This window comes from Mus musculus, chromosome 6, assembly GCF_000001635.26.
Source record: "Mus musculus strain C57BL/6J chromosome 6, GRCm38.p6 C57BL/6J".
Lineage (NCBI taxonomy): Eukaryota > Metazoa > Chordata > Mammalia > Rodentia > Muridae > Mus > Mus musculus.
The window spans coordinates 99,707,665-99,733,384 of record NC_000072.6 but is presented as its reverse complement, the minus strand read 5'-3'; the positions used below and the strand labels follow the sequence as shown (position 1 = coordinate 99,733,384).

The window sequence follows — 25,720 nt, the reverse complement described above, 5'->3', positions numbered from 1 at the left end:
CTCTTCCATAATGGCCAAGAGTTCTACCCAGAGGGTCCCTGGGGTTTTTATAGAAGATGTACTGGAATTCACAAAGTACTTACTGTGTGCAACGCATAGCTCTGCACTTTTGAAATGAAAACACCACAATTGGCTTGTGCCCCAAAACAAAGAAACAAAACAAAATAAAGCTAGGAGTCATAATGTGAACCCTAGTTCCCTAGCAAGCCTCCTGCCTCAGCTTCCTGAATGCTGGGATTTCAAGCTAAGAGCCACCACATCTGGTTATAAAAGTTTTGTACCTATTATTTCATATGTATATGAATATGTCTTGTTACTTCTTCTAGGTCCTTTCCTTCTTTAAATGTTGCTGAATGAGGTTTATTTCGCTGTGATAGATAGTTCCTGTTGACCTGAAAGGATGATAAAGTAACTACCTAGTCATGGTTTTTAATCTTAAGAAAACCCCTTTCTTAGGTGAGACTTCTTTTTTTTCCATCTGGAAAGTTACCAAATACGCCACACATTTGCATAACAATCTCTTTGAATGAAGACAGCAGCGCACGCAGCACCAGCTTTTGCCTTTAGGGCCATCTTCAATAGAAAAAAAATAAAAAAAATAAAAAAGCTGACAGAGAAGAGCAGCGAACGTTATAATGAGAACATCTGAATCTTTTAGAACCAAATGTTCTTCGGTGACCCTTCATATTATCTCAAAGTCACGGTGTGCTAATTGCTTGAAGAAAACCCTTTCTCCGGGATTAATACTTCAGCTATTTAAAAATAGATAAACTTTACTGTACATTATCACTTGAATGGAACAAATGCTTTTCAGTGCCTCCGTAGACAATTGGCGTTCACATTGAATCCTGGTGATTTATTATTTTTTTTTAAATAAAGAGAAAATCATCAGCATTGAACTAGATTAAAATAGACATCTTATTTAGAATTATAAAAGCCATTCCTTTTTCATGTCACATTTAAAATACGGTTATTATTTTAGAATGATAGCACAGATGATATTATAGGTTTAACAAGAAGAGCCACGTGGAACAGTGCCTCAATAAAGGATGAAGGCAAAGTAGAAAGGAGAATATCCATCTTATTTCATTTGACTTTTTTTTTGGAACAAATCTAAATGAAAAGTCATTTACACAAAGGCAAATAAAACCCAGTAATGAAATTACCGGGCCCACCTATTGTGTTACCATAATAAGCCATAAGAAAAAGACGCATGCAAAGTAAGGTTTCAGCAAAGCCAGAGTCACTCTTAACAACAGAGCCATGTGAGGAAGCGTCTGGAACAGTTTCCTCTTCTGTGGCTGAGAAAATGCCTGACACTTTCCGTGCAAGATGGAGAGCAAGGCCTGTGTTTCTTGATCTTTCTTTGATAACCTCATCACTCTTGATGAAGCATCTACTGTGTGCTGGATCATTGGAATCAGTTATAGTAAGGTTAATATGCAAAATAGCAATCAGTAAGCCAGAACTTTGGGCAATATCCGAAAGTCCAAAAGAATGTGGATTACATCAGTGAGTTGGAGTCTGCGCAGTACATCTCACAGGAAGTTCAAGCAAAGACAGTGGAGGCAAGATCAGTAAGAGTTTGTAAAACTGCAGTATGAGACAGTACAGAGACTCTAGGCTCTTTTTTTTTTTTTAAACACATGAATCTAGAAACAACAGAGCTGGAAAATAGCCCAGTCATAAGCACAACAAACTAATTTGCTCACTAGGACCCAATGTGAAGCAAGCCAGACTGATGGGTGGTATACACACATCATCCACTGTGTTTGTTCACAAGAACCCGTGCAAAATAAGCTGGACCAGCGATGGTATAGTATACACATATCATCTCAGGCAGAGACAGGCAGATCTCTGGGGCTCGCTGGCCAGCCAACCTAGCTTACCCGGTGAGTCCCAGGCCTAGTGAAAGACCCTATCTCAGAAAAGAAGGTAGAAGGCTCTTGAAGAATGTCAGCTGGGGCTGTCCCCTGGCCTCCACATGCAAAGACGCAGTGTGTGCCCACGAATGCGCACACACACACACACACAACGAGGAATCAGCAAGCTTTCTCTACACTAGCAGATAGAAGATATTTTTTGGCTTTTCCAATCATGTGGTCTCACAAGTACTCAGTAAAAAGCAGACACGGGCAATACAGAAACAGGCATGGCTAGATAGAACATAAAAAATAAATAATAGATAGATAGATAGATAGATAGATAGATAGATAGATAGATAGATAGATAGAATACTGGCTAGTTTTGTGTCAACTTGACACAGCTGGAGTTATCACAGAGAGGGGAGCTTCAGTTGGGGAAATGCCTCCATGAGATACAACTGTAAGGCATTTTCTCAATTAGTGATCAAGAGGGAAAGGCCCCTTGTGGGTGGGACCATCTCTGGGCTGGTAGTCTTGGGTTCTATAAGAGAGCAGGCTGAGCAAGCCAGGGGAAGGAAGACAGTAAGTAACATCCCTCCATGGCCTCTGCATTAGCTTCTGCTTCCTGACCTGCTTGAGTTCCAGTCCTGACTTCCTTTGGTGATGAAGAGCAGTATGGAAGTGTAAGCCGAATAAACCCTTTCCTCCCCAACTTGCTTCTTGGTCATCATGTTTGTACAAGAATAGAAACCCTGACTAAGACAGATAGATAGACAACAAAAAGCAATGTGTCAACGTTTTCCCAGTTTCTACTAAATCCTAGTCATTGTGGCTACATTCTATGAAATGAAAAAATTTTAAAGTCCAACAAGAAGCCACTGGTTGGCCATTTCTTTCTTTAGCTCAGCTGCTCCCCCTCGCCCTGCCTGCCTTTGTCCAATCCCATGTAAGCACCAGAGTCCCTCCTGCGAGCCAGTTACCACAGTGAGGTTCCTCCTTCCTCCCCACTCCCAATAGTTCCTGCCCTTCTTTCTCTTGACTGCCCACAAGGATTCTGCAGTGCTCTGCCTTCAGGAGATGGATGGTGACTTCTCTCAGTCCTCCATCATGCTCTTCTCCACATTCCTAGTGATTTGGTCAGCCAAAATCGAGTGCTTTGTTCAATTCTTGGTACATAGCTTGTGCTTAGTAAGTACCTGCTGAATGAGTGAATGAATGATGGTCTATTAGTTAAAACAAAGCACTCTCAGCTTGCACATTTGTACTCTTTCACCATGTATCACTTGAAGGACTAAACAAACAAATACAGACACACATTATCCTTTGGAGTAAGAATTACTAAGGTTGGCCAAAGTACAGTGGCTCCTTTCCTGTAGCACTGCTTACCAGATTTCTGGTCTTAGCAGCAACTACATTTGCACTGCTGTCTTTAGCAAGGTGAACTGTCACGTGACCCGTTTCCGTCACTGTGGCACAGTCAGGCTTGAGTTCCAGGCAGAGGCAGCAGAAAGCTGAATTGCAACCCTCCAGCCCCACCCTTCCTTTTAGTTTCCCAGAGGTTCTAGGAGAAGTGAGCAGAACTAGGTGGCATCGCACATCAGAGGTTATTTTCTTGTAGCTCTGGATGTTAGAAGTCCAAAATCAAGGATGCTTTCCCCAGCTCTTCTGAATTCTGAAAGCCAGCTGTGGGGGAGGAGGTGTGTCATATCAGTCTCTATATCCAAAGATCTTGCATCTGTTATAAAAAGATGGGAAAATAGCTTAGTCAGCAAAGGGCTTGCCTCGAAAACATTGATGTCCTGAGTTCAGTCTCCAGAACTCAAAAAAGCCAGGTGCGGTGACTTGAGTCTGTGGCTACCTGAGTCTGTAATCCCAACAATGGTAAAATGGGAGGCCGAGGCAGGCAGATTTCCTGAGGCTCACAGGACAGTGAGGCTGACCTACATGTCAAAGTTCCAGTCTAGTGAGAGACCCTGTCCCAAACAAAAGGTAGAAGCCGTCTGGTACTCAAGGTTGTCTGACCTGCACATATGCTGTGTGTAGAGGTGCCCACACATACACAAATGCATACTCATGCATGCACAGACACACACACACACAAAACCACACTTTTTAAAAAAAATGACAAAGATATCAGTTGTTGGGTTTAGGGCATACTCTCATCCAGTATGACTTCAAGTTTGGTTGATCATATCAGCAAGGACCCTACTTCCAAATAAAGACACAGGAACCAGGAGCTAGAGTTTCAACATAACTTTCTAGGTGAGACTTAGTATAACCCTAGTCTGGAATCATCATAAATCATCAGTTCAAATAAAGTCCCCCTCAGCTGAGCTCCCAGAGTGCCTGCTGTAGCTTGAATGTGTGACAGCTGTAAGACATGTCTCCAGGGGCCCCTCATTCCAGTCCCATATTCTTGGAGGAAACAGCAGGCGAATCCCCTGCACCAGGTCTCTCTTTCCCTCTAAGCTTTTGCTGCCTGCATTCGTGATCCATGTAGATTAAGTAAGTGCATCTACACTGTGTGATTCTTGCTTCTAACCTCTCTCTGTCCCTGATCACAAAATCCACTCCTGGTGCTCATCAATCATTGTCTGAGTGCTGGCTAATGCCACATGCAAGAAGGATTTTCAGGAGAAATGGACTCCTAGCCAGCACGTGTATGCGATCTAATTAGGTGGGCAGGACAGAAAACAGCCGTATCAGTGTTCAATGAACCTATCAGGGAAAAGCACATGATAAGATTTAACTAGAGTGCACCCCCTTGCAGGACTTCCAGGCTATCACAGACTTGGTGCTTAGCACTTTCAAAGGTGTTCTCTTTGAGCTTCATGGTGGCTGGACCAGGAAGTTGGTATTTTATGCCCACAGGGAGCCAGAGACCTTAAGAGGTCAAAGGTTCAGTTGCCACAAAAGACTCCAATCCAGGTCACTCTAACTTTCAAATGTAGGGTTCTTCGTATCACACTGTCAAACCAGCTGAGAGGTGGTAGTCATGCAAGACTGCCAGCTATATATACTCTGAACCCACGAAGTTTTGGTCCTCACCCAAAGGTTGTTCCTGGCTAATTTGACCACAATGACTGATCGAACCAACAGGTTGCAGTAACAAAACAGAACTTGAATTTCATTATTGTTTTATCGTTGTCTTACGGTGGGGAGGAGTGTAATTCAAACAGTGTCTTTCCATTTCTAATAAATGAAATCAGACTTGATCTAACTTACCTGTGGGGTCCAAAGAAGTTCTGTTGAAGAGTTTTCATTTCTTCTATCAAGTATTAAAGCCATTAAACCCTTCCAAAGAGGTTTAGGGGGTAGCCGAGCAGTAGAATTGACCCAGGATGTCCATGCCCTTGGTTGCAACCTCAGCACAGGAAAACAGAAGAGCCTTAAACCAGTCTTATGTTTAAGCATCTCTAACCTTGATTCAAAAGTCTTAGGAGACTGTTTTGGGAACAGTCAATCTCAATGGAAGGTTAGCATTTCCCTGGGTAGAGATGGCCTGTTTTCTACGCTCTGAGAAGTAGGGAATACCCAGTTGGCATTTGATAGTAACAAATATGAAACCGACCATTTAAGAAAAGAATTAAAAGAGTGTCAGGAATGTTAAAGTTCATGTTGACTGGTTTTTACATTTCCCCCGGGCTGCACTCCCATGCCTTCGTTGGCATGGAGACTGGAAAGGAAACTTTCCACCAGTCTGTCACTTGCTACTGTTTCCACTTAGTTTACTGTGAATCCACTTTTAACAGTTTTCTCAAAGTTAAAAAGGAGTTTGATCCCGGGTGTGTTTTCGGTCTCAGGATGCTTCTTGAACTCAAAAACATGGTACAAAAAGGCTTTAAAACTCAGCCAAAGATCTAGGGTTTGAAACGCCCAGCTGTTTAACATTCAAATAATTCCCTGGCCCTTTGTTCATTTTTTTTCCCCTCTACATTTCGTCTGAATGCTTTGGCATGAGGGAGCCCACAGACTGAAAGTAACTGTGGCCCAGCTCTCCTTACTGTATTGATTAAAGTGGCTGAAAAGGCCCATCTGCCTTTCAGCAGTCTGTGGTCCTATGGGACATGGGAAAGTCTAAGGTCCCTAGCTGTCTAGGAGTGAGGTGGGCTCCCCCAAACCTCAGAAAAAGTCAAATTGATCATCCTTGTAGAAGCAAGCAAGATGAGATTATTGGAGCCAAATTAGGAACACAGAGAGGGTTGTCTCTTGTCTCATGGGATGAATGCCTAGAGTCCAGCAGACACACCTAAGTGATTGATCAGAACCCCCACCACCACCACCAAAAAAAAATATATATATATGTATAAGACTTGGAGTTTCCTAGGCTGGAGAACCGAGCTGGGAGAGAGCCACCTTCCCAGGGCCTCAGGCTGGCAGAGCAAGCTGGGAGTTCTCCTTTTTTCCCCCTTTGGCAACATCCTGTTCTGCCTGAAGCAGGCTGGAAGCTGCAGAGGGGAGGGAACGCACGTGAGAGAAATCAGGGCAGAAAGGGTCAGGAACAGATGTGGGCACCGGAGAAGTCATTTCCAAAAAGGAAAGGAGACTCCCACAGCTGGAGGGGCAGCCGAGTCCCTCCAACTTCTTAAGAGATGTGGGACGGGGTGTGCTGGCGCTTTGTTCTTCCAGCCTGCTATGTTCGCTTGCCCTTTGCTTGTTTGTCTGTTCTTTCTATGTTGTGCCACCTCAGGGCAGAGCCGGTGGCAGTACCTGGCACGCACGGATCTCTCACTGTAGATATGCTGAACAAATGTGTACAAATACAGTGCAGTTGTGTCCGCCGCGTCTGGCACGTCGTGGGTACCCCCTGCACATCTGTATGGCAAATGATGTGCCTCTGCGAGTGTGGGGGCTGAGCACGTGAGGCTCTGGAAAACAGGACGGCGAAGGAGGAGGGTTTCTGAGACCACAAAAGCTTCAGGAAGGCTGGCTAGGGCTGCGGCGCCCCGCGGGGGCTCTGCCCGCGTGGCGCTTTGCGCGTGGGGCGCGGGGCACGTGCGCGTGTGCGCGTGGAGCGCGGGGTGTGTGCCCGCGCCGTGCCCCCCGCGTGCTGCCTGGCGTGAGTCACCGCGGGGCTCGCCTTTATAACCGCCGCCAGGCTCGCAGCTCCGCAGAGCAGCCCGGCCACGCGTCCCCAACGTCCCGGGTCCCAACGCCCCGGAACGCGTCCCCTAACCGCCACCGCGTCCCCGGGACGCCATGGGGGACCCGCGCTGTGCCCCGCTACTGCTACTTCTGCTGCTACCGCTGCTGTTCACACCGCCCGCCGGGGATGCCGCGGTCATCACCGGGGTAAGCTGCCCGCGCACCTGTCGCGCCAGGATCGCCCAAGAGACACCGGGCTCAGGGTGTGTAGGGCCCAGGAAGGGCGTGCCCTGTGTGGCATTCTCTGGGATAGTTCTTTGGCCACTTGGGAACACGTTCTGCTCCCAAGGCAGGGGACAGCCAGGCTCAAGATGGAATTAAACAGCCTCAGCTGCTGCTGTCTTCCCCTTCCCTCCCTCCCGCACTCCTCCGGTTTGGTCTGCTGTTCTATTCAGCAGCTCAAACAAGTTTCTTCCCCAGCGAGAAAGTTATTTTCCAGGAGCTGGAAAACCTACACCCCCAAATCCGGCCGCTCTTACTTAATTTGGAAAAGAGCAAGATGTACACCTCAAACTCCACGGCTCCCGAGTGGCTTCTTACCCTGTGAAATAACTTGGGTCCGGGCCACGTGTGGGGCTTTGGAAAGCAATTGTGGGCTCTTCTTACTGGGTTCTGGGGCAGCTGCTCTTTTATATTATTCTTTACCACCCTCTTCCCTCCCTTTCACCGTGAAGTTCTCCTTACATAAATTGTCAAGTATGACTCCTGATACCTCACTCCTAGGGCTTAGTGATGGAGCAGGCTGTTGCTAGACATTATTTAAACTCACAGAGAGTGTCTTCTTCATGCTTAGAAATAGCCCATTCTTTCAAAACTCCTGACAGGTTGTTGTTGTTGTTTTTTTTGGTCTATCTGAAGAATGAGTTCACAGTACAAAATTTCGGAAGTCTCTTTTAATAGCCCAGCAGAACCTTGGCTGTTGGCTGTTGTTTTACTCGTTAAAGAAAAAAATAAAGTTGCTAGCATTTTTTTTTTACTAGATTTACTTATTTAAATCACTTTTAACATCTAAGTACACATGATTGGATTTTAATAGAGATGTGATTGGAACAACATACAGGTAATAAAGTAACAAGTCACTTACAAGAAGGGTCATTATGCTGAATAAATAAAGATTGATGGTCTCCATGTTTCTTAGTGTGCAGATTACATTCTGAAAGCTCTGGCCTATGACAGCATTGGGCGATACCCCATAGATACTCGATTTTTAATGCCTTGTGGTATTTATTAGAGTAGCAATTCTTAAAACCATGTATATAGCTTCACTGGTTGCCAGTTGGTGTGCATGAACAAACGTTTCTACAGTGTCTTTGTAACACATGGGAATGGAAACATGATTGGGTTGGGTTTTTTTTTCCTCCCTGCTGGTCCATTCTAAGTGTTTCCTAATCCTCTAAGCCCCAAGGTTCCTGGGCAGTGCAAATGTCGTTTTGTTCCACTCACAGGAGGACACTGTTTGCTTGGCTCTGCAATGGGTTAAGAAGAATGAAGGGTACTCGGAAGCAGCTGTCTAATTAAAACGATATAAACTTATGCAATTCTTTGTAAATTTCCAACAAATGAAGCTTTGTGTTATGAAATGAAATTTTATCTCATTTCAAGTTTACATGCTGGTGGGGTTGGGTGGTTGTGATAAAGTCTTGTGGACTCCTGGTTTTGTTTTTTTTGTTTTTTTTTTTTTTTTTTTGGTTTTTGGTTGTCGTTGTTGTTGTTAATTCAATGTTATGAAAAGGGTATTGGAAAACATTTTTTTTCCTAAAGCAATGTGGCAGTAAAACATAGTTAGGTTCCCCTGACAGAAACCATCTGGACTCAAATGAAAAAGTCAGTGATTTATCTAGATATATTGTATACAGGGTGATAAACATCTAAGTGAGTGATTGAATTTTAAAGGATTTTAGCTGGCTTTTTAAAAAATGGTCTAAGAAAAAGAGCTCACGGGGCTTCAGAAGGTAGAGTATATGTTCAGAAGATTGTATATATGTTACAAACACGAGTCTCTAACACACATCTTTGAACTTGATATCTTTGTATAGATGTATTAAAACCATATTGCAAAAGGTTGTTGAGTAGACCTCACATAGGACTCTGATGGTCATGTTTGCATGATTTCTGGTATTCAGAAACAAAAGGTGGAAATGTTTAAACACCATCCTTTTTCTTTCTTTCTTTCTTTTTTTAAAAGCCATCCAAAGTTAAAGTTGTGGGTTTTTTGTTTTTTGTTTATTTTTGTTTTTGTTTTTGTTTTACAAGATAGGGTTTCTCTGTGTAGCCCTGGCTGTCCTGGAACTCACTTTGTAGACCAGGCTGGCCTCGAACTCAGAGATCCACCTGCCTCTGCCTCCCAAGTGCTGGGATTAAAGGTGTGCACCACCACCACCCGGCTAAAGTTGTGGTTTTTAACCACTACTTATTTTGAACAACGGACTTCTGCACATGGTTTAAACAAAAGCATCCCATTCTATTGTTTTTATCGTTGTTGTTGTTGTTGTTGGCTCTAAGAAGGATTGGTGGTTCTTAAGACAAGCTTTCAGGGACACCAACACAGGCTTATTCTATTTACTGCTACACGGAAGTCCTCCACAGTGGAGTCTTTGGCTCTCTAAATGGCTGCACATATCTGTAGTTTGTATGGGCCGTGTGTGTCCTTTGAGGAATGACGGCTGCATCTGTGCTGTGTGCTGTGCCTGTCCTCACCTGTTGGACCTCAGGGGCTTGTTCAACTGAGTTTCTAACACATACTTTCTGTCCATGAGTTTCTGTCCATCCTAAACCAGTCAGTTCCTTTCTGCATGTCACTGGTACGAAAGGCTAGTGGGATGGGACAAAAGTCTTGGTCTGTCCCCTCTCATGCTCAGAGAGTTATTTTGAAAGAGGAAATGGTGAAAATCAGGGTACCCATGCAAGAAGCATCCAGCGTAAGTACAATGGTGCCCTTACAGGTCTGCACTGGGTTGTTTCATACTTACAGACCATTTCAATCTGTTTCTCTCTAAACTAGGCCCCATATATTCCGCAGTTGATAATGATAAAATTATGTGATTTGATCTGTGTAGTTCTACATGACTGTATAGTGCAAGGCTAGCATAAACACGTTCTTCAAGTGCAGCCATAAAGCACCAGAAGAAGAGAGCAGAAGTGTTGTTGGTCCCCCCCTCCCAGCCCCCTACTCTCCTGTCCTTCCTCCTAAATCCTATGTCTCATCTTATAGGAGCTCTTTAGTCTATGGAAACATTCTGATCGATGTTGACAGTAGATGTAAACACGCAAATGGAACTTCCGGTTTTATTTTATTAAAATTGCTGCTTTGGATTTTTCCTGTGTATGTACATGCGCATGTTTGGGGAGAGTGTTTCACACATGCATGTATGGGCACGTGTGTGGAAGACAAGAGTTAAACTCAGATGTTCTCAAGTGCTATCCACCTTGTTTTTTGAGACATAGTTTCTCACATGGCTTAGAATGCCCCAATCCAGCTAGATTGGTGGTTGGCCACCCAGGGCCCAAGGAGCCACCTGCCTCCATCTTCCCAGAGCCAGGATTGCAGGTGCAAGCCACCACATCTCTGGCTTTTCTTATAGATTCTGAGGATTGAACGTGTGTCCTCATGCACGTGTGGCAAATACTTTATGGGCTGGGCATTTGGATATTTAAAGGGGATTTTCCCTGCTAATTTTAGAGTTCCCTAGCCTGAGCCTTTCCCACCATCTATATTTATCTGTTGGTTCTTTTCCTTTCAGGCTTGCGACAAGGACTCTCAGTGCGGAGGAGGCATGTGCTGTGCTGTCAGTATCTGGGTTAAGAGCATAAGGATCTGCACACCTATGGGCCAAGTGGGCGACAGCTGCCACCCCCTGACTCGGAAAGTTAGTGTCTGCACGGGGATACTGGGGGTACCTTCCCACTGAGCAAGGCCTGTATGACAAAAAACTTGGCTAGCTCACTTGAGACAGAAACCGGAGGACGGTACAGTGGGGATGCACCTATTTCTTTCTTCTCTCCCCTTCCACTCCAGTGGTCATTTCTAGACCATTGCTCTCCTGACATTAAAGATAACCTTACACCAACATGATTTCTAACCTGTGGACAAAGTAGATATTTTACTGGAACATGCTCTGTAAAATCAAAGAGTTCTTTTAAAAGACTCTATGCTCAACCAGCTGATGGAGCAGGAATCAGTCATCTTTGTGGATTTTGTTTGTTTTGGTTTTTTGTTTTTTGTTTTTCAGACAATCACCAATAACAAATACACTTATTCTTGTATCTTAAACTTTGTTTTGTTGGTGTTTGTTTTTGAGACAGCTTCTCACGTTGTCCAGGCTGGCCTTGAACTCCTGATTCTATTTTCTTTGCCCTGCACCCAGTGCTGAGCTTGCACCACAGTGGCCAGTTAAAGTTTTGTATTTTGCTTCTGCACCTGTGAGATACGATTCTTATTACTTCTGGAGATTAGAGACATTGAAGTGTCTGGTGTGATTGCAGACCAGCTCAATGTCACGATGACCTAGAAAATTTTGGAAAGACTATGTGCCCTGAGAGGCAAGGCCATGCATGCGCCTTCCGGATCGGGTCAGATGGGGGGGCTTAGAGGTTGTGTTCCTAGAAATTGCAGATTCTCAACCGGAGGTAAATGGGGGAGATTGAAAGATGTGTCCCTCTCTGTCACACAGAAAACATTTAAACACAGTGTGGTCAGGCAGGCAGGTTCTCTAGGTTGGCAAGTGGCTATCTCTCTTGTCATTGTTGTAGTCAATACATTTTGGTCCAAGGGCAGTGAAACAAAGGTCTAGGGCAGGTTGCTTCTTGAAGGAAGACACTGTGTTTCTTTTCTTTCTTTGTTTGTTTTGTTTGTTTGGGTTTTTTTTTTTTCTCACAGGTACAGGTAGCATATTTTAAAATCAAATAGAATTCTCCCTTCTGCCTTCTTTTCTCTTCCCCCTTTGGGTTTGAAGCTATGATAGCCATTCCAGCCATCCCTGGGATCTGAACTGTGCCAGATAACACTCCGTATTTTCACACCCCTAAGGAAATGAACTTTGGAAGTGAGGTCAGGCGAGGTGCGCTTCAGTGTGGGGACCCCACTTGGTTGCTGGGGAGCCCCGTCTGAAAGCGGTATTCATGGCCAGCTTCCCTGTGGTTGGGGGGCCTTGAGAAATGCTTCCTGTTACTTTTGGGCCTCTCTTCCTGTGGTTTGACCGTACAAAACTTCACTTGTCATTTTTTTTTTTTTTTAAGCACGGCACCACCTTTTATTCCTGGACATTCTAAGATACAACTGGCTTTCCCGATAGTCACCTGTCTAAATGCTGGGCTTCCCAGAAGCCGGTGAGGCTGGCCCAGCTGCTTTGGCTAACAAATCCAGTTTCTTCCTTACTCCTATCGAGTCCTCTTCTGTGCACTGAAGCCATTGTCCCTAAGGAGCATCCCATCATCTCTCTGCTCTGAGAATTGTATGGGTTGTGTATAGAGTTTATAGAGTATACATTTTAACAGTGGCCTTTTCTTGTTGATAGCAGTGACTATCGTGGGTCAGGTGTGAGTATGAGCCATATGGTCTATATAAAATGTTATGTATGTCACTCTTACACAATACATCACACCCGTGCTGTACTTTTATATTTGCCATGTACTCTATATATAACATTAATCCCAGTTGAGGTCACATAGATAGCATGTGAGAGCAACCCTTATGTCTTTCTGACCCTCCCCCCTCCTTCCTATGCAGCCCTGACCACTCGACTCCTCTACCCCAGTGAAATCAACTGTGGTCATTTGAGCATTTTTTCCTTAACTGAAGCCCACCAGGATAAATGCTAATAGTCCAGGCTTTAGTTTGTGTCATGTGTGCATACGTGTGTATGTACTTGTGTGCGCGTGCTTCTGAGTTTGCCTATGGATGCCAGACATTGATGTGGGTCATCTTCCTTGCTTGGTGCTTATGGATGCCAGACATTGATGTGGGTCGTCTTCCTCACTTGGTGCCTGGCTTTTTTTTACATAAGTGCTAAGGATCTGAACACAGGTCCTTGTGTGTGCTTGGCAAGTGGTTTATAGTCTGATCCATTTCCCAGGTCCTTCCATTTGCATGCCAACAGGACCAGCTGAGAGTTCTCAGCCTGGACCACAAGCAGGGGCCAGAGGGCACCCAGGGAACCTCAGATCCATTCCTAGTGACACACCTTCTCCAACAGGGCCACACCTCCTAATCCTCCCCAAACAGTTACACCAACTCAGGACTAAGTGTTCAAATGTAGGAGCCTATGGGGCCCATTATTATCCAAACCACCACAGGCTGCTTTGTTCTGTAGGTCAGCAGAGTGAAGACCATCTGCCTTGCTGAGCAGAAACTTGGCAAATAATTCCAGGTATCTTGTTTTCTCTGCTTTTTGAAACCATATCTAGGGAACCTGCCTGTGCTGACATCCTGACATGTTTTCCTTGTGTCTAATTTTTTTTCTCCAGTATGGTTTTGTTTAGAGTTCCTTGGCTTATTTGACATATTCTATGTGCCCCCCCCATAAATTTGGGGATCTTTTCTCCAGTTATGCAAAGTTACTCTTGCTGTTAAAAGTCACCCACCCACTGTTACACTGGGGCCAAAATATCTATATGTCTAGTAATATTTTGTTGTTATAAAATTGGGTGCTGTTCCAACTCTTGACATATAAATCTACACCACTACATTGGTTTTTTTTAATCTATTTTTCTTATCCTTGTTTATTTTATAAATTTGATAGTTTACTATATTGGTAGTATTTCTTTTTCATTGGTGAGTTTCTTTTTCTAGTGGGATTTATTCATGTTCTTAATGATGTTATTTACTAAATTCTTTCTCTTCTGCGTATAGGAGTCCCTTAAGCATCTTTTGTAAACATGGCTTTGTGGCTGTGAGGCCCCTTGATTTAACCTTATCACAGAGGTGTACCCACTTGTCCGTTGACTGTGATGGGCAGCCTTGCTGGGTACAGCAATCTTAGCTGTACTTTCCTTCAGGGCCCAAAATACATCATTCTGTGCCCTCCTGGCACTTAGAGTTCCTTCTGAGATCTGCCATAAATCTAATATATTTGCCTTCAAATGTTACTTGACATTTCTAGCAGATTGTAATATTCTTTTTGTCCTATACTTTTAACAGCTTAGCTATGCTATATCATGATGACCTACTTCTGTGGTTATGTGTGTTTAAGGTTCTAAATGTTTCTTGTACCTGGATGTCCATGTCTTTCCTAAGACTTGGTGAGTTTTCTTCTGTTATTTTACTGATGAGGTTTTCTATGCCCCCCATCTCCACCAACCTGTAGTTCTCCCTCATAATCGAATATTTCTTTTCTTTTCTTTTCTTTTCTTTTTTTTTTTTTTTTTTTTTTTTGGTTTTTCAAGACAGGGTTTCTCTTTATAGCCCTGGCAGTCCTGGAGCTCACTCTGCAGACCAGGCTGGCCTCGAACTCAGAAATCCACCTGCCTCTGGCTCCCGAGTGCTGAGATTAAAGGAGTGTGCCACCATGCCCGGCTTGAATATTTCATTTTTTAAGGGTTCTTAATCTGTCTGACATTAACAATTCAACCGATCTGTCTTTAAGCCCTGTCATTTTTTTTTTCTTCGGCTTGATCTAATCTGTTACTGAAGCCACCAACTAGTGTTTCTACCTGACCTGCAGAGGCCCCGGGTTCCTCTGTGACTCCCGTCAGTTCTCGGTTCTCCTTCTGACCCTGTGCTGCCTTTCTTAGTTCATTTCACTGAAGTGTGTTTTTTTCATTATTCTTTTATTTCTGTTGAGAATGGTTCATCTGTTGGGATGGGCATCATTTATGACATTATGTGTCCTCTTGAAAGTATGTCTTGGGAGGTGTCAGTCCTGGGTTTTGATTGATTCACAGCACAGATTGTCTCGTTCTTATAACGATCTTCAAGGCTAATCTTCCACCAAGTTTCTTCCTCACAAGACCCCAATGAGGCAAAGCTTAAGTTAGAAAGAGGGTAGCTGAGCGATCACGTGGGCAGGATGGGATGGGGTGGGGCGGGGCGGGGCCGGGGCGGGGCCGGGGGCAGGGCAGGGACTCCCTTGCCATTTTTGATACTTAAAAAGCACCTTAATTTTGTTTCCATGATTCAAGTTCATTTCAATCCTGAAAGCAAGAGAGTCCATCTTTCCCACATCTCTGCTTATATTCCTGCAGTTTGTTTTCATGGGCGGCCAAATACATCTTTAAATAATATAATAGGTTTATAGTAAAAATCAACTGATAAACTGGCAAAGCGCTCAAAGACAAGATTTTGTGTCATGGTCACCTTCCTCCATCGAGTTGTCTACATGAAATATATTTCTAGAACTCAGTTTTATGACATTCTATATTCTTTCCCCCTGTTTTGGAAACACTGAAAGGCCACTTTGATGAGCTGTTTTCAGGGCCAAGAACTGAAGTTGATAATCATAGTGAAGATAAAGCTAATGTATTCTAGAGAAATATAGTTCTTCTAGAGTGTCCTCAGCTACATTCAAGGTAGGCAAGGAAGGATGTTTTTATAAATATCTCCTGATGTATAGTACAGCTTTTCATTTCTACTCAAGATCCAAAAAGGTTTCTTAGTAAACTGTAAAACTATAGAACCTTTATGGGAAATTCTCCTTCTTCAGTTTTGCCCCCAAATCCGTCTTTTGAATAAACAGAAGAGCATTTAAGATGAAGTGAGAGCGTGAGTAAGGGCAGGTAGTTCTGAGGCCAGTCTCCTGCTCTGTCTCAGGAGCATCCATTGACCTGTGGTCTACCGTTTTAAAAGTACAGAAGTTTTTACTTCCTATCTGGTCATTGGAAGTGGTAAGAACAGAGGGACCTTACTACACATGGCTGTAATCTCAGCACTTGGGACCCTGGGGCAGGTGGATCCGGAGTTCAAGTCCAACCTGGCTTAGGGGGAACGTTCCTAGGCTTATGGTTAGAAGCATGGACCTCATGGAGCCAAGGACCTGAGTTCAATCCTGAGCACCGGCAAAGGCAAAATAATCAAGGAAGCAAAAGCCCAAAACACTAGCCCAAAACCTGGAGAAAATACATCTTATGTCAAACAATAGTTTTAACCGGTATTCATTTCTTTAACACTTTGTGATTTATACAGTCATGTTTTTAGGAAACACTGCTACAAAATACACTATCTTAATTCTATTAGTAGTTACATTGTGATTTTTATTAGATTATGATTTTCATAATTAAAAAAAAAAACAAGAATACTGAAAAAGAAGGATTTTGATGCCAGGCTTTCTGTTCCAATTGATGAATATATTTAACACTTGAAATTTTTTGTTTTATTCTTTTTCACTTTAAGGAGGTGTTCTTTGATCTCATCTTTAAATTTGTTCAACCTTCTGGTTTGTTTGTCCAGGGACTAAACATAGAGCTTTGCCCACTCTGGAGTTCTCCCACTGAGTTATACACCCAGCTCCAATCCACTTTTTGTGTGTGTCTTTAATATATGTTTATATAGGTGTGTGTGTGTGCGCGCGTGCGTGCGCGTACACGTGTTAAGACCAGGGATCAATGTTGCTGTCATTTTCTACCTCATTTTTTGAGACATGGTCTTTTCACTGAACCTGGAGTTCCTGACAGGTGTTTGCCAGTCATCCAGCTGTTTTAGCTCACTGGGATTACAGATGTGCAGTGTGCCTGGCTTTCCTGTGGATGCTGGGATGAGAGTCAGGTCTGAGCTTACACAGCGGACACTTAACTGGCAGCGATTTCCCTGCCCCACCCACTTTTATATAAACATTTTAACATAATTTTCTTTCTTTTCTTTTTTCTTTCCATTTTCACTCTCTCTTCCTCTCTGTCTCTTTCTATTTCTCTTTCATTTTTCAGTCACTCACTATGTAGAATTTGTAACCGTCCACCTCCTGAATATTGAGATTACAGTAAGTAACCTACTAAGAAAGATTTTGAAGATGTAGAACTTAGTTGTTCTCCTTCTGAAGCCAGTGTATGACTAAGCACTGTGAATACGATGTAAGCATGTGTTCTTTTCAAAAGGCTTTGATAGTATTTGTTAATGCTGAACATTTTTAGTAAGAATAAAAGATAACGTGGCTTAACAGTTTAGTAAAAGATGGATAGAGAGAAGGTACCGTGTGGTTTCCTCATTCTTCCTAATGAGGACATCAAGAATCACCAGTGCAGTATCAGAGCTGTGGCTGCAGGTTCAAGTCAACTGTGCCTCACGGACAGAAACAGCTCGCAGCTTGACCTAGGGTCCTCAACCTTCACTCTATACCCAGTTTCTCCAGTTGGTGGCATCTTGCAAAACTAGAGGACAATTCAGCAACAGGCAATTGTACAGTCAGCATAGAAAGCAGTTCCATTACTCCAGAGTCAGCTCCCACGCTTCCTTCTTCCCTCCCCTGCCCCTGTGTGTGTGCGCATGTGTGTGTGTGTGTGTGTGTGTGTGTGTGTGTGTGTGTGTGTGTTTCATTGGAGATTGAAACTAGGACCTCAATGCTTAGGCGAGCACTCTGCCACCAAGCTATCTCCTCAGCAACATGTTTTTTTGTATTTTGAGATAGGGTCTCACTAAGTGGTCCAAGCTGGCCTTGAACTCACTATCTTCCTGCCTCAGTTCCCCCCAAGTAGCTAGGATTTTACAGGTCTGTGCTTCAGTCTTCCCTTTTAGAAGTGCCATCTTCCCTTTAGAAGTTCTCCAAGTAAGAACGAGCCAGGTTCTGTCTTGATGAGTTTAGAATTTGCTGTTTGGAATTGTAGGCTGTAAGAGACTGGTGCCCCACTGGTTCTAAAGCCACCAGGTTTGGACTAGTGGGTAGAATGTGCACCGATGTAAACATCTCATCCCTCCGTTGACACCCGTGTGCTTCATTTTGTGCTGCTTCTGAACCTAGAAGTGAATGGAGAAGCAGGCAAGAGTCTGCAGAACGGGTGTTTGCCGCTAGGGACTTCAGGTGGAGAGGAAGAAAGAGAACTGTGCTGACCTCAGGCTGCTTGGAAAGGATGCTTGGAAGAAGTGCTGATTGGGTCTTGGTTTGCATGAGAAAAGGCAAGCACCCAGAGGAGGGGCCCATAGGCCCCTAGAGTCAGGTGTGCCTTGGTGTTCCTACAAAGGGCCTTTCCTTTCTGCTTCCTTGTATCTTTCAGTGCCTAGAACAGGGGCTGGAGATCAGTACCTAGAACAGGGGCAGCACGTCTGCTTTTACCTTGCTTCCTGTGTCCTGAGCAGAACCCTTGGATAAGCAGTATTTGACTATTTTACACTTGCCTGGGACAGGCACAGTTCCGTAACTATAGCTGCCAGCTCTTGGTTATTAATTTCCATGACCATTTTGAGCCAGCTCACTGTTTACTAAAAGGGCTCTCCTGGACAACTAGGGCTTTAGCACATTTCTAGCATCTATTCACTAAAATAAGCATCTCCCCCATCCCAGCTGTGACAAACACAATTGGCTGGGTATTGCCCTATGAATGGAATCACCCCTGGTAATTGGGAACCACTGCTCTATTTTGGACTTTAAGGCTTGCCTCAGAGGAGTCTGGCAAAAATCTCAGAGCCAAAGCAGATGGCCCCATCTCACACTGCCCAAGTTGTGGTTGTCTAAGCTGGCCCAGCTGTGCTCACCTGTCTGATGTGTTGTGGGTGGTAGGCATCAAGGCAGCAGCCTTGACTCCCTCAGTGGCAGGACCATTCTGAGCATACCATCTGCCCTAGCCCTACGGACAGCATGGCTGTGTATAGATGCCATGTTTAGTCCTTCGGAAATAGCCATGCATCAGAAAGGCCCCAGAGGAGCCTGGCTGAGCCCTGCTCTGCCTGCTGACCACACCACCAGCCCTGCCCTCTATTACTTCTCTGACTTCCTTTGTGTTTTATTGATGTCACTCATCTCCCTGACCCATTCAGAGTCATGTTGCAAATGGAAGGCAGGAAAGAAGAAGGGCGAAGAGAAGAAAGAGGAAGAAGGAGGTAAGAAAGAGAGAGCACGGACCTGCCAAAGCATGCGCCGAGGGCGCCCGGCTTTTATCGTGTGCATCACAATTAGGTCTGCCCTGTTAGAGCAAACCAAGAGTAAGGTCAGAATGGTTTTGCCACTGTCTGAAGACAGACTTTTGCTTTTTTTTTTTTTTAATGTATAAAAGAATTCTATTTTGAAAGCATCTGGGTAATTGTTGTGGGGTGTCTTCTTCTGATAGGACAGACTAGAAATACATAGAATGACAGCTAACATAAGATTTGAAGTTGGAAACGGGAAGTTTGAATTTTCTGACAAGGAGCTCTCTCTCTCTCTCTCTCTCTCTCTCTCTCTCTCTCTCTCTCTCTCTCTCTCATCCAGGCTACTCTCAAATTCATGATTCTCCCTTTTTGGTATTCTGAGTGCCGTGATTATGGGACTGAACCATCCAACCTGGCCAGGGTGTTAGCTGAACTAGAGGTCCTGTGCCTACAGGGTGGGGGCGGGTTTCCTGTCTCTGTTTTAGGCCATTGGAAAGCATATGTATTTTCTAGTGTTAGCCATATCAGTTAACGTCTCAGTCCAGCTCCACCAATGGTATGTACAGGGACTGAGAAGTGGCTTTGGGCATTAGGCAGGCCTTCTCTCCTGGGTCAGCTTCTGGTCCCGTCTCGTTCTTCAGACTGAGCTTATCTTTCCCGTGAATTCGCTCTGAACATCCTCAGTGATCTAGCTTTGGTGGCTGTGTGTGAATGCTCGGACTTGTGTGTTCCTGACTGGCTGGCTGTGGATTCGTACTTGCATGGAATACATGTATGTGGTCCTGTCTAGGCATGCCTTCCCTTATAGGGCTTAGATAGGGAGATGGCTCATTCAGTAACATGCCACTTGCGACACAAGCATAAAGCTCTGGATTCTGTTCTCCAGAACCTCTCAGTACAAAGGCCACATGCAGTGGTGAACGTCTGTAATCCCAGGGCTGGGGAGGCAGCAAGTGGATTCTGCGGCTCAGTGGGCAGCCAGCCTAGCGGAATCAGCCATTCCAGCTTCATAAGAGACACTGTCTCAAAAAGTGGGAAAGTGATGGAGGAAAGAGCATTCAGCATCCAGCTTAGCCCTCCACATGGAGTCTGCATAAATGCACCTCTGTACACCACATTGTGTGTGTGTGTGTGTGCACTACACACACACACATACACACACACACACACACACGCACGCACGCACATGCACACAAAACACCAATATGAGAAAATGCAGAAGGCATAAAGACTATTTCCTTTCCATCTGTAGCCAAACCTTCACCTCCAGATGTGTGAACTTGGGCTGTATTCTCCTCTCTGCTCCCCCATCTCTCATCTGTAAAACAGGTGTGAGTCTGTATTTGAAATCTTCACAAACTGATGGCAGGGATGGGAGGCAGAATGGATACACTCACTCACTCACACACACACACACACACACACACACACACACGGTTTTGTGTATGGTCTAGTGAGCATTTGATAATACAGATTTAGGATTCAATCATCTGCAAAATGGCATCATTTGTTTTAACTTTTATTTTGTATGCGTGCTGGACAGATGGCTCTGTGGGTAAGAGCTTGTTCTGCAAGCACAAAAGGCCCTAGTTCGAATCTCCAATATGCACATAAAAAGCCAAGCATGGGTGCTTATGCCTGTGACCCCCAACACTGGGGAGCAGAGACAGGTGTACCCCGAGATATCACTGACCTGCCAACCTAGTTGAAACAGCAATTGTATGGTTCAGTAAAAGACCCTGTTCTGACAAAATAAGATGTCCATAGATAGAGGAAGATGGACGGCCTGCTCTGGCTTCTGCCTTCATGTGTGTGGGGATCGTCCTGCACACTGAAGTGCACGTACCATACATAGACATACACATTACACACTAAACCAACAGGTAAGTTGAAAGGTCAATTTTTTCCTGACTTGGTCCCCTTTTCTCTCTTAGGTTCCATTTTGGGGGCGGAGGATGCACCACACCTGCCCCTGCCTGCCAGGCTTGGCGTGTTTAAGGACTTCTTTCAACCGGTTTATTTGCTTGGCCCGGAAATGATCACTCTGAAGTAGGAACTTGAAATGCGACCCTCCGCTGCACAATGTCCGTCGAGTCTCACTTGTAATTGTGGCAAACAAAGAATACTCCAGAAAGAAATGTTCTCCCCCTTCCTTGACTTTCCAAGTAACGTTTCTATCTTTGATTTTTGAAGTGGCTTTTTTTTTTTTTTTTTTTTCCTTTCCTTGAAGGAAAGTTTTGATTTTTGGAGAGATTTATAGAGGACTTTCTGACATGGCTTCTCATTTCCCTGTTTATGTTTTGCCTTGACATTTTTGAATGCCAATAACAACTGTTTTCACAAATAGGAGAATAAGAGGGAACAATCTGTTGCAGAAACTTCCTTTTGCCCTTTGCCCCACTCGCCCCGCCCCGCCCCGCCCCGCCCTGCCCATGCGCAGACAGACACACCCTTACTCTTCAAAGACTCTGATGATCCTCACCTTACTGTAGCATTGTGGGTTTCTACACTTCCCCGCCTTGCTGGTGGACCCACTGAGGAGGCTCAGAGAGCTAGCACTGTACAGGTTTGAACCAGATCCCCCAAGCAGCTCATTTGGGGCAGACGTTGGGAGCGCTCCAGGAACTTTCCTGCACCCATCTGGCCCACTGGCTTTCAGTTCTGCTGTTTAACTGGTGGGAGGACAAAATTAACGGGACCCTGAAGGAACCTGGCCCGTTTATCTAGATTTGTTTAAGTAAAAGACATTTTCTCCTTGTTGTGGAATATTACATGTCTTTTTCTTTTTTATCTGAAGCTTTTTTTTTTTTTCTTTAAGTCTTCTTGTTGGAGACATTTTAAAGAACGCCACTCGAGGAAGCATTGATTTTCATCTGGCATGACAGGAGTCATCATTTTAAAAAATCGGTGTTAAGTTATAATTTAAACTTTATTTGTAACCCAAAGGTCTAATGTAAATGGATTTCCTGATATCCTGCCATTTGTACTGGTATCAATATTTCTATGTAAAAAAAAAAAAAAATTCTGTATCAGAATAATGACAATACTGTATATCCTTTGATTTATTTTGATATTATATCCTTATTTTTGTCACGGCTGTCAACAGTTTTTATTACGAGCGGATTTCTATATAGCCCTCATCCTAAAGTCGGCAGACACCCCAAAGCTGGTGAATTCACTCTAACGATACATGCATTTTCATCTCACATCCAGGAGAGCTGTGTTTGTGTGAATTTCAAGGTAGCACAAAAACGAATAAATAAACCATGTGTATTCAAAAAAACAAAAGCCAAAACAAAAAAGCTTTGGCAAGTGAAGGAAAGCATGGCACCCGGAAGCGATTGTTAGCTGGCATGGACCCGTAGGCTTGCCCTGCGAGATCCGATGGGGCATGTGTGATGCGTGGCGTGACATGGGTTAGGCTCGAACTGCACAGTGGTACCAATGTGGTCTGGCCTTGAACAACTCACTAAGTGTTGTCAACCCATATTGTGTCACAAATAAACATCTGAACCCTCAAGTTTAACTGACTACACATTTGCCACGCCTACCCACCCACCCGATGTTCCCTGAAGTGGACCCTGGGGTCTGCTCTGGTGGTTTGCTCAGTCAGGGACTGCACAGGAACTGATGTCTGGTACAACTGGATGGGATCTGGGTATACTAATCACCATCGCTGCTAGGCAAAGTGGTCTCCGTTTATGCTGGAAGAAAACAAGAAACATCAACAAGGAGAATTATGGGAAAGAAAACGGGCATGCCAAGAAATCTGGCTGAAGTTATTTTTACCTATCATTCCAGAGACTCTAAGTGTCACTAAGTGGCAACATGTAATTTTAATCTTAATTTTCACCAGAATTGAAAGCCACAACTATCTCTTAAACAATCTTGCTCTTACATATAAGCAATCCAGTTTTAAGGTTCATACATAAAGGGATAGAGTCTCAGGTGCCCAGCCAAGAGGACCAAAATACGGCAGAGCTGGGTAGCCATTCCCACCTGCAGCCCCCGAGCCTTGGTGTTTGCTCTCTTTCCCTCAGCTCATTATTTTCTACTATGTTTTAGCATCACATTCTTAATTGCCATCAAAACCCATCACCTTTCAAATAACTTTCACAAACCTTGTGATCCCATTTCTCAGAAGTTATATTTCCTTAAGTATTATGTGTAAGAGAGACCGTGTGAGGAAGGAGGCATGTGCCAAGGCACCAAGGAGGCAAGGTGACCTGTGAAGGTCACCTGGGGAGCAAACTCAGGTGGTCAGGTTTGCACAGAAAATGCTTGTAACAGCCTGGGCCATCTATCCAGTCAGCCCTCAGAGGTGGTCTGGGACATTTTTATGTGACTAGATAGGTCTATACCCTGGCAACTGCATCTTCTGCTCCCAGGATGGCCCTTCAGAATGTCTGGGATGTCCTAGTCCTGATGGGGTGTCCTAGTCCTGAAACCCTACAAGGTAAGGCAAGGTGGGGATTTCCAGGTGAAAAAACAAATAGCTGGTCTATTTCTGGCAAATACATGGTGTGAGTTTTCTAAAGTGCAAGACGGCAGAACTAGCCAACAGCTAGTGACCAAATTCAAGTGACCTTTCCACTTTTTTTTTCTGTCAGCTTTCATAGACAGTGTAAAGTTTGAATGTGAAATGGCCTCCACACTCAACCACCAAGGGGACGAGCCACTGTGAGGATTCGTACCCTGGCCACCTCCCACCCTGTTGTCTTCCTGTTTCTCTGCTCTGGGTGCAATGTGACATCCAGCTTCAGTCTTCTGCTGCCACGCCTTCTCCTCGCAGATAGATGTAGTATCCCCTCAAGCTGTGACCCCACATAGCCCATTCCTCAGGTTGCTTCTTGTGGAGTATTTTGTCAGAGCAACGGGAAGAGGAGCTGACACAGACCAAAGGTCATTTCTAACTTTGCACTAAAAAATTGGGCTTTGTTATTTTACCAAAGGAAAAGTTGGTGCTGAAACTACTACTCCCAACAGCCAAAGGCTCTGGTACTCCTTGTCAGTCACTCCAATGTGGCTCTTGTTTCGAAAGCTGTGCAGAGTCAAGTCAATCCAGGTACAAACCAAACACAATCCCATCCTCCTCTGGGTCTCATATCAGGAACCTCACTCAATCTGTTCTTTCCTGGCTTACTTTGCCAGAGGATGGAAGGCAGACTGTATTGTTAATCTCAAGATCAGGGCATGATATTTAGCACACACCACTATAAAACCCACTGATAACCCCTTGTGACCTTTCTGTTTCATATGCTCACACACTTCAGATAATATCCTTGGAACTAATATTTAATACTACTGTGATCTGTCCCCTGCTCCATTTGTGTGTGTGTGTGTTTAACATCTATACACCTTCCACTACTGAAAAAAAGTTAATTCGCAAATAAAATGTCTATGGTATCCATACTATTTTGAGTTATACATATATTGTAAAATGGCTAGCCTGCTCTAATTGGCATTCCCACCCACCTCACATATCTATTCTTCATTGTGAAGACATTGAACATCTATGTGTGGGAGGTAACGCTAACTGTAGTCACCATTCCACACAACAGATTTCTCTGCTAGCATTTCTAAAGATATCCTAAGACAGACTTTTATCAATGGATCCTTTTTTAAAAAGATTTTATTGTATGTATATTAGTGCTCTATCTGCATGTACAGTTGCCTGCCAGAAGAAGGCATCAGATCCCATTATAGATGGCTATGAAGAGCAGACAGTGCTCTTAACCGCTGAGCCATCTCTCCAGCCCTGCCAATGGATCCTTAAGAAAATCAGTCTTTACTCCCACCAAACTCACCAGGCTGTATTCAGTACACACATTCCCCAGTGCTAGAGGCACTCTTGATATGCACTTCTCCGTGTTAGAGGCATGCAGGGTCTCACCATATGTGACAGGCTATGAACCATTTTATTCCTGCCTCATCCTCTCAAGTGCCAGGATTAGAGTTGTGCATCTATGCTCGGCTGACACATTGTTTTGGAGGTTCTGTTCCCAGCTTTCCCAACATCTCCCATCCTCCAGGATGTTAATTTGCTTTGTCTGGGATGAAGCCTGGGTGTTGATACTTTTAAAAGCTTTTCTCCTTTAAGGTCTGCCTATAGTTGAGAGGCACTGAAAAAGAGTAAAAGGACTGCAAGTCTCTGGAAAGGACACCACTAAGTGACATTGACCAACAAGACACATTTCTACTTAAGTTGGAAGGCAGGAGATAAATATCTTTGAAAGTTCTTTTGTTCCTTGGCATAATTCACTCTGATATCTCTCTCTCTCTCTCTCTCTCTCTCTCTCTCTCTCTCTCTCTCTCTCTCTCTCTCTCTTTCTCTCTCTCTCTCTCATTATAGAAGGAAACACACAGAGGAGAGCTGCCCTAGAGAATTCAGTGGTGGTCGCAGTAGTGTGCAGTTCTTTTGAACAACCTGGAAAGCACCACCCCTACCCCAAGGCAGGTGAAGCAAGCAGGTGGTGGTTGGGGGAGGCAGGTGATGGGAGGGAGGGTTTTACCCATTTGACCTGTGGCTCTCCTGTAGCTCCCTTCTCTCTTGACTGTGGACTTCCCAGGGGGACGTTTCAGATGACTCATTGTCTGCCCCCCCCCCCAACATCTGGTTCGTGCCCTTGATTCCCAGAACTTCTGCTCTACTGGTCCATAAGTCATCATTTCATCCAAATGTCCACTAGTCACCAAAGACTAAGACCAAGAAAGTGGGAAGTCCTCA

At 44.3% G+C, this 25,720-nt stretch overlaps 1 protein-coding gene and 1 long non-coding RNA gene across 4 annotated transcripts; one reads left to right on the top strand and one right to left on the bottom strand.

Annotated features, from left to right (window-relative positions):
• Nucleotides 1–775: 775 nt before the first annotated feature.
• Gm26748 lies at nucleotides 776–6,600 on the bottom strand. The gene is made up of 3 exons (XR_869306.2): nucleotides 6,576–6,600; nucleotides 5,091–5,229; nucleotides 776–3,600 (listed from the first exon to the last, which is right to left on the bottom strand). It is a non-coding gene; the product is annotated as a predicted gene, 26748 (long non-coding RNA).
• Nucleotides 6,601–6,992: 392 nt separating this feature from the next.
• Prok2 (prokineticin 2) lies at nucleotides 6,993–22,086 on the top strand. 3 transcript variants are annotated; one of them, NM_015768.2, is made up of 4 exons: nucleotides 6,993–7,157; nucleotides 10,751–10,876; nucleotides 18,904–18,966; nucleotides 20,928–22,086. In NM_015768.2, the coding sequence occupies exons 1-4, from the start codon at nucleotides 7,065–7,067 to the stop codon at nucleotides 21,030–21,032; spliced, it is 387 nt and encodes a 128-aa protein (NP_056583.1). In that variant the 5' UTR covers nucleotides 6,993–7,064; the 3' UTR covers nucleotides 21,033–22,086. The 3 variants fall into 3 exon arrangements, with proteins under 3 accessions (NP_056583.1, NP_001032628.1, NP_001163890.1); NM_001037539.2 differs by lacking the exon at nucleotides 18,904–18,966; NM_001170419.1 differs by lacking the exons at nucleotides 10,751–10,876; nucleotides 18,904–18,966.
• The last annotated feature ends 3,634 nt before the right edge of the window (nucleotides 22,087–25,720 follow it).

What these genes read in the sequence shown, in the direction of transcription:
- Prok2 (NM_015768.2), top strand. Translation starts at nt 7,065, where the DNA reads ATGGGGGACCCGCGCTGTGCCCCGCTACTGCTACTTCTGCTGCTACCG. An exon ending in GCCACCCCCTGACTCGGAAA is followed by an intron (nt 10,877 to 18,903) that starts GTTAGTGTCTGC and finishes TGACCCATTCAG; the next exon opens with AGTCATGTTGCAAATGGAAG. An exon ending in GAAGAAAGAGGAAGAAGGAG is followed by an intron (nt 18,967 to 20,927) that starts GTAAGAAAGAGA and finishes TTTCTCTCTTAG; the next exon opens with GTTCCATTTTGGGGGCGGAG.